The 8,349-nt window shown below is 52.7% G+C and overlaps 1 protein-coding gene across 1 annotated transcript in view; it reads left to right on the forward strand.

The window, feature by feature from the left end:
- LOC102379584 (alpha-2-macroglobulin-like protein 1) overlaps positions 1-7,353 on the forward strand; it is a 7,681-nt gene extending 328 nt beyond the window's left edge. Inside the window, exons 2-9 of the mRNA XM_014527735.2 lie at positions 932-1,157; positions 1,405-1,531; positions 1,694-1,815; positions 2,276-2,327; positions 3,724-3,798; positions 4,827-5,003; positions 5,344-5,425; positions 7,191-7,353. Of these exons, the coding sequence (XP_014383221.2) occupies positions 996-1,157; positions 1,405-1,531; positions 1,694-1,815; positions 2,276-2,327; positions 3,724-3,798; positions 4,827-5,003; positions 5,344-5,425; positions 7,191-7,353 (960 nt within the window). The 5' untranslated portion in view covers positions 932-995. The remainder of the gene's footprint in view (positions 1-931; positions 1,158-1,404; positions 1,532-1,693; positions 1,816-2,275; positions 2,328-3,723; positions 3,799-4,826; positions 5,004-5,343; positions 5,426-7,190) is intronic.
- The last annotated feature ends 996 nt before the right edge of the window (positions 7,354-8,349 follow it).

The following is an 8,349-nucleotide window of genomic DNA, read 5'->3' on the forward strand; positions in this document are numbered from 1 at the left end:
CCCAGCACTCCTGGTGCCCTGTTCACACCCCACCTCCGTGGCCATACCTCCCCAGGGGCAGGCGGCCAACATTGCAACCCCCTCTGGAACATGTTATTGGGCATGGGTCTATATCTGCCAAACTCCTATGGCCAGGCAGCACAGCGCTGCTCTCTGGATGGGAAGGGGCCATATGGGTGCCCCCTCTTAGCCAGCACCAAGGGCAGGTGTGCTGCTCACCTCATTCAAGCACGCTATTGCAAAAGAGAGGAGGCCAACACAAGGGAGGGGAAATAAAAAGGCAGTAGGGACATGGGATCACTCTCTGGGCAGCTGTTCCAAATCCCAGTAGCAGGAAAGAGGGAAAGGCATTAGGAAACCCACGAATGGTATATGCGATGGGTCCAGGTATATGAGATGGGTCCAGGGTAGGATTTCTTGGGAGGTTTCTCTCTGGGAAGAAGAGAGCCCTAGAGCCTCAGGGGCAGATCCAGCATTTTCTGACCTGAGTGCATTAGGAAGAAATGAAGAAAAGATCCCACTGACAACTCTGCCTAGTCCAAAGGTCTGGGCTTGGCGTATTTCTGTGCAGCCTCCCCTGTGGTCCACATCAGGGAAAGGGAGGGTCAGGCAGGGTCCTCTTTAATGGCCATGTCCAGCAGGGAATGTCCACCTCTGTGTTCACTAATCTGCTGGTGCCTGCACTGTCCAGTGAAGGGGCAGGCTCACAACCCCTCAACCGCCTGCCACCAAGTGTGCCCTGACCAGCAATTTCAATGGCAGGAAACTAATTCCCAAACACAAGAACTCATGCTGGACACCTGTTTCTACGTGCTCAGCTACTCCAGTTAAGGGAGCAGAAACAGTACCATCCTGGCTCAGGGCTGGGATGGCAATCAAAGGAAACCTGGGCTATGTCTATCTGACATTACTCTGTGTCCGTACTATCCAGCGAGGAGGGCTCCAACAATGTCCCAGTCACCGTCCCTGACAGCATCACAGAGTGGAAGGCCGGGATGTTCTGCACGGCAGATGTTGGCTTTGGACTTTCCTCCACGGCCACCTTGACAGCTTTCAAGCCGTTCTTTGTGGAGCTGGCCTTGCCATGTTCTGTGATCCGTGGAGAGGCCTTCACCCTAAAGGCCACTGTCTTCAACTACCTGCTGCAATGCATCAAGGTGAGCAGAGTTACAATAACATGCTAAGGCCATGTGGTCCCATTCCTTGGATCTGGTGCCTCTGAGCAGTAGTGCCAGTGGTGCCAAACGTAACCCAGCAGCCACAGGAGATGAGACCCAGGGGCCCACTGGTGTCAGCACCTGGCAATGAGCTGAGCCTGAGCCCCAAGGTGCTACGTCCTGTCTGGAGCTGCTGAGTGAGCATGTCCAAGAAACCCTAAGAGAGGTCTCATGTTGGGTCCCATAGGTGCAGGTGACACTGGTGGAGTCTACGCAGTTCCAGGCACAGGCTGGCGAGGAGAGCGCTTACACCAGCTGCCTCTGTGCAGAAGAGGGGAAAACCTTCCAGTGGGAGGTGACAGCCACCAGCCTTGGTAAGGGGTCTGGCTGTGCCCCAAGTCAGCGGGGGGACAGCCAGAGCTGGGGGAGAGGAAAGCTGCCCCTAAATGGAAACTCCTCCCACACAACTCAGCCTTTAACACAGTCTACCCTTCACTTGTCCTTTCCTTCCTCACATCACCCTTCCTTCTCTGCAGGGGAAGTGAACTTCACTGTCAGCACCGAGGCCCTGCACACCCAGGAGCTGTGTGGCAATGAGGTGGTTATAGCACCTGCCCAGGGGAGAGTGGACACTGTGATAAAGCCCCTGCATGTCCAGGTCAGTTTGGCCAGGGTCCATCTCTCAATCGGACAACACAGAGAGGGGGTGGTATATCTGTCTTCCTTCTTAGCAGATACAGACCAAGTTGCCCATTGTGATATTTTTCGTCTTGCCACAGAAAACAAATCCTTGCCATAAATTTGTCCATCTGCCTGCCCAGTCAAGTGCTGCCTTGTCACATTGACATATGGGAGCTCACAGCAGGGTTAGGTGTTAGCCGCAGTGGGCGTGCGATGTGATGTGACCACTGGGCTCCAAACAGTCTGTTTAGGAAGTGGTGGGAGCCCTAGACCTGAGGTGCTGATATCTAGATGGCCCCAGCCCAGCGCAGCCTGGCAGGCAGATTGTGCCCAGTGGAAGCTGAGGCTGCGATACCTACAGAGGTCCAAGGGCCAGCCAGGCTCCGGTATGGGCAGTGCCTTCTCCTGACCTTCTGTCTGATGCTGCTTCCCCACAGCCGGGCGGGATCCTGGAGGAGAAGGCGCACAGCTCCCTGCTCTGCCAGGAAGGTAGGATTCCAGCATCCCACCCTGGTAGGGGAGGGGCCAGCACATAGCTCTGCCGTTTCTCTGCTGTGCTCAATCTCAGACATCTCCATTGCAGAGAGCCGAGGTCGTGGGACACCAGGCTGGGTCTACAGCTACTCAGTGGAAAATGCATCCTGTAGAGGGCATCAGTGGCACCCTGTGCAGTTGGCTTAAGGCTTCAGTACATCCAGCTGTGGATCCTAGTCTGGTTATGACTGTGTGGGGACAGATCCACATCCCTCTTGCTTGCCCCCATGTCCATGGTTCACTGTTTCTCTCAGAGGCCAGAAAGGGCCAACTACCTGAAGGGAAGTTCGAAGGACAATGGAGCTAGACCGTTCTCAGTGCTGGTGGATGAGAGAAGAAGGAGCAACGGTCTCAAGTTACAGCAAGGGAAGTTTAGATTAGATATTAGGGAAATAAAACCCTCACTAGAAGGGTAGTCAAACACTGGGCCAGGTTACCCAGAGAGGTGGTGGAACCTCATCTTGGGAAGTTTTTAAGACCCGGCTAGATAACGCTTTGTCTCGGAAGATCACTGTTGACTCCAGGAAGAACATGAGTCACCAATGTGATGAAGCAGTTGGCAGAGCCAATCGCACCTTGTCGTGCATCCGTAGGTGCTTCACAAACAGGTCCAGGGAAGTGATTCTCCCCCTCTATGCGGCATTGGTTCAGACCACAGCTGGAGTACTGTGCCCCGTTCTGGACGCTGCAGTTCAAGCAGGAAGCGGACAATCTGGAGAGGGTCCAAAGAAGAGCCACTCGCCTGATTAGAGCCCTTCAGGGAAGGCCCTAGGAGGGAAGGCTTAGGGAACTTAACCTCTTCAGCCTCTCCAAGAGAAGGCTGAGAGGGGACTTTGTGGCAGCGTACAAATGTATAAGGGGAGAGCAACATGAAGTAGGCGACCATCTGTTCATCCCCTGGAATGACAAGGAACAATGGCCATAAGTTACTAGAGAGAAGGTTTAGGCTGGACATTAGGAGAAAGTTCTTCACAGTCAGGGTTGCCAGAATTTGGAATTGGCTCCCAAAGGAGGTGGTGCTCATCCCATCCTTGGGGGTCTTCAAGAGGAGACTGGACAGGCACCTGGCTCGGATCACATGACCCCGAGGTTGGTGACTCTTTTCTTGCCTGCCAGGGGCAGGGGGTCGGACTAGATGGCCCAATGAGGTCCCTTCCGACTCTATGAATCTATAAAACTAGTTGGGGCTGGTCCTGCTTCGAGCAGGGGGTTGGACTAACTGACCTCCTGAGGTCCCTTCCAACCCTAACTTTCTCTGCTTCTATGATCCTACAAATGTATGGCTCCAGTTGGTTGGAAGGGGCAGTTTCCCAGCAGGACTCAGCTTTGTCTCTTTCCCCATTTTACACAGTGTCAGAAAACGTCTCCCTGGCGATTCCTGGGAACATAGTGGCAGGCTCTGAGCGAGCCCACGTGACTGTCCTGGGTAAGGATCCCCAGCCTGTCCCTGCCAGGGCAGGACCTATCCCTGCAGCCTCCTCTCCAGGGCATTTTCCTGCCTCCACCACTGGGACTCACACTTTTCCCCTATTGTCCATGTCACCAGCCATTGTATGTCAGTGGCAGAGAGCCTTTCTTGACATTCAGCCTGTGTACTCCCATGATCAGTTCTTCTCCATCCTGGATATAACCCCAAGGTCCATCCCCATACCAGTGACCCCTGCAGTGTTTGTGAAGACCGTGAAGCTTTACTGCAACCCGCTGAGTTTCTCTCCTGGCCCTGCCTCCAGCCCCAGCTCAAGCCCCAGCCCTTCTATGGACTCATTTCAATTTCCCTGCATCTTTCTGGGAACCAGGTACCCAGGATGCCAGGTGCAGCTGCCTCCAAGCCCTCTAGGAAAGGTCTGCTGCCTTTCTGCTGTGCCATGCGCTAACAACATCCTATTAGTTTGTCTCCCATAACGCCAAGTTAGCAAACTGTTCTAGAGCACAACTGAAGGGAATAATCCTGGGCCAGGGTCTGGGAAACGATCCGGGGAGCTCAGAAACCTTTCCCAGCATGTCTCCAATTCCATGGGGCAGGGAGGCCAGAGAGGTGCCTGGGACTCACTCAGCTGCATCATGTCCCGGTGTAGCCGTGTGCCCAGATAAAAGGACCTGGCTGTCAGGAAAGGAATAAGAGAAAAATCTTACCTCTCCCCTACTGCAGTGTCAAGATCCCTCTGGGAGATAATGTCACAACTCCCCACAGGTCTTCTTAAGTCCTCCTCAGACTTGGTATATACTGCTTTCCAGGCCAACATGAGGACCTCAAGTTGGGCAGTGGTGCCACATGGTACTGCCAGGGTGTCAAATGCTTGGCCAGTCCATGTCACATGCACTGCCATACTCGTGAAGCAAAAACTGAACAGGGAACACTGAGTCCCCCAGGTCCCATGGCTCACAGGATCATGACGTTCTGGCAGGAATTGTGCGGGCTGGTAATGTTCTGCTCCCCTCACTCCCTTGTGCCAGGTGACATGATGGGTGCAGCTCTGCAAAACATCGACCGCCTGCTGGCCATGCCACATGGCTGCGGGGAGCAAAACATGGTTCGATTCACTCCCAACATCTACATCCAGCAGTACCTGGAGAAGAGCGGCCAGCTAGCCCCAGAGATCAGAGACAAGGCCCAGGGCTTCCTGAAGAGTGGTGAGTGTCCTCCCAGTTCCTCCCGCAAGGCATGGCCCAGGCAGCAAGATCACTTGTGGACCCCAGGATCTCAGATGGGGAGGTGGGGACCTTGCCTCTCCAGGGAGGCCTGATTATGGTCTTTCCCAAGCTTGGAGGCATCACCTGCTTCTGGGGCCCTGGATCCAGCTTAGGCTTAATTCCCTTCCCATGGGCCAGGTGCACCCAGGATCCCATCTGAGTCTCAGCCCCAGGGCCAGGCAGGGGCCAGCAGTCCATCAGGGATCAGACCAGGATAGATTCTAGCCCTGGGCAGTGGTGGATGGATGCTGAATGTGCTGTTTGCCTCCCCTCCATGCAGGGTACCAGCGTGAGCTGACATACAAGCACAATGATGGCTCTTATAGCGCTTTTGGGAAGAGCGATGCCACGGGCAACACCTGGTGAGATACTGCCAGACATGTACCTAAAAATATTGGTACCTTGGATGTTGTAGGGCCCTTCTTGAATCGAGAGGGCTATCTCATAACACATGATGCAAAGACCAAAGTACTTAATGCTTTCTTTTACTTCAGTCTACATAAATGAAATCAGATGTCAGGTGATGCACATATTTGGCAGCAGGGATAGGAGAGGAGATAATTAGCCTAAGTTGAGACACAACAGGTTATAAATGTCTAAGGAAAGCTGGATGTTTTCAAGCCTCTGTAGTCAAATGGGATATATCCGAGAGTCCTCAAGGAACTGGCAGAGGCAATTGCAGAGTCACTGGTAATTCTTTCTGAGTTTGTGGATTTATGAAGATTAAGTCTTACTTGGCCAAACTGATTTCCTTCTATGACAAAGAGAAGGTCCTTATGGACAGGGGAGAGCAGTTGATGTGATATACCTCAATTTAAGCTTGGCTCTTGAGTCTTCCATTGCATTCTTATTAATGATAAGAAAATACAGCCTAGAAGAAAGTGATTTAAGGCATCCACCTTAATGTGGATCATTGTACTCAGAGTACTCATCAGTGACTCAACATTTGACTGAGGAGGTATTGAGTGGGGTTTCCCAGAGGTCTCTCCTGTGTCCAGGTCTGCCTAATATCTTCAGTAATGATTTGGAAGATGGGATTATGTGTACTGTTAGCATGGCACCAAGCAGAGTGGAGTTGCAGACACTTTGGAAGATAGGATTAGGACACAGAATTCCCTTGATCAACTGGACAAATGGTCCAATGTTAACTGCATAAAATTCAACAAGCACAGGTGCAACATCCTGTACTTAAGATAGAAAAAATCACATGTTCAATATAAGGAGGGGAATGAGTGGCTAGGCTGCTGTACTGCAGGAAAAGACCCAGGGTTATACTGGATTACAATCTGAATATGAGTTAAGTGTTCTCTTGTTGCAAAAAAAAAAGCTGAGTGGTATTAACAGGAGTGTTACTTGGAAGTCAAGGGAGGTGACTCTTCTTCAGCTTTGAAAACTGTATTTTAGGAAGGGTGGCCAAATTAGAGAGAGTTCAGCACAAAGCAGCAAAAATGATCAGAGGCCTAAGAAACATGACATATGAGGAGCGGTTGGAAGAACTAGGATTCTTTTGTCTGGAGAAGAGAAGCCTGAGGCAGGATTTGGTAACGGTCTTCAAATACCGGAAGTGTAGTAATAAAGAGAATGGTGATAGACTATTCTCCGTGGCCATAAGAGACAGAATGGGGAATAATGGTGTTGAGTTGCAAAAAGGGAAATTTAGGTTGGAGATTAGGAAGAACTCTCTGAGGATGGTTAAGCCCTGGAACAGAATACTTAGAGAGGTGGTGAAATATCCATCCCTGGAAGTTTGTGAGGAGGTTAGCCAGGATGGTTATCTAGGATAGTTTAGTCAGGGATGATCCTCCCTTGAGCAGAGGTTTGAGCTAGATGCCCTCCTTTTATTCTTTAATTCTGTGACACCCTGGCTGGGGGGCCCTGGATTTGGCCTGTTGCTCAGGCAGAGGATACATGGTTCCAGTCCTCAACCCTCCATTGCTTTCCTAGTCCTACTCTCTGGACACCTCTGCCCATGTATCTCAAGCCTGCACCCTAATTCCCCACGTTCCAGTAGTGCCCCCCACTGCCCACACAGCTCTGCCTGTGTCCCCATTCTCAACCTCAGCATCCCCGTCCTGACCTACAGCCCCCCAGCAGAGCAGGCCTTTAACAGGATCCTTCCCTGCTCAGGCTGACGGCCTTTGTTGTCAAGTGTTTTGGCCAAGCCAGACCCTACATCTTCATTGACCAGCAGCACATTGAGGATGCCCTCAAGTGGCTGCAGCAGCACCAGATGGAGAACGGCTGCTTCCAGAGTGTGGGGAAACTGCTGAACAACGCCCTGCAGGTATGAGGCTCAGAAGGGGTGAAGTGCAGGGGAGGCAATAGGGTAGGATGAACATAGGGATTGCAGGAGTGGGGCAGGAGGTGCCTGGAACCAAACCCACTCCTCCAGGCCTGAGCGCAAAGGAGCGTTGGGAGGTGTCTACTAAAGACGGAGGGGCTCTGCAGTTCTCCCTGAGAGGGTGTGTGCCCTCCTCTCGCTCCCATTCACGCGAGCAGCTGCTGTTTGTGCGGCAGTAATCCATGGATCATGTGTGGCTGGAGGGCGGGGGGGCTTAGCTCAGGCATGGACACAGGTAGTGATGGGCTCAGAGAAGGTGGGACGTGGACACAGCACGACCTGGTGCATGGACTACGGGTGGGATTTTAGGGACACTAGGTTCTTGCCAGGCTGCCAGGCTCAGGGCTTGGGTCTCGCAAGCAATGTTTTATGTCTCTCCACTCTCTCCCAGGACCCCATGATGAGCAAGGCCCTCCAGTGCTTGCACAAATCCTCCAACACCACTGACATCTACGGTGCAGTGGGGTGGTTGGTACCAGGGAGGGGGTGGGGGTGAAATGAGAGGAAGCACCGGATGGTTGTTGGGCTCAGGCAGCAGGAAGAATCAGTGGCTGAGTCAGGTCTGGCCAGGGTCAGAAATGGTGTCATGGGGGGAGTGGGGTTGTGGACTCACACCCGTTCATCAATAGGCCTGGGGTACAGGGATAAAGAAGTCAGAGGGAGCAGGAAGATGGCACAAGATGGAGGGCGGGGGGGGCTTTGCTCAGGCATGGACACAGGTAGTGATGGGCTCAGAGAAGGTGGGACGTGGACACAGCACGACCTGGTGCATGGACTACGGGTGGGATTTTAGGGACACTAGGTTCTTGCCAGGCTGCCAGGCTCAGGGCTTGGGTCTCGCAAGCAATGTTTTATGTCTCTCCACTCTCTCCCAGGACCCCATGATGAGCAAGGCCCTCCAGTGCTTGCACAAATCCTCCAACACCACTGACATCTACACACAGG

Source organism: Alligator sinensis, unplaced genomic scaffold, assembly GCF_000455745.1.
Source record: "Alligator sinensis unplaced genomic scaffold, ASM45574v1 scaffold2143_1, whole genome shotgun sequence".
In the NCBI taxonomy this organism is placed as follows: domain Eukaryota; kingdom Metazoa; phylum Chordata; order Crocodylia; family Alligatoridae; genus Alligator; species Alligator sinensis.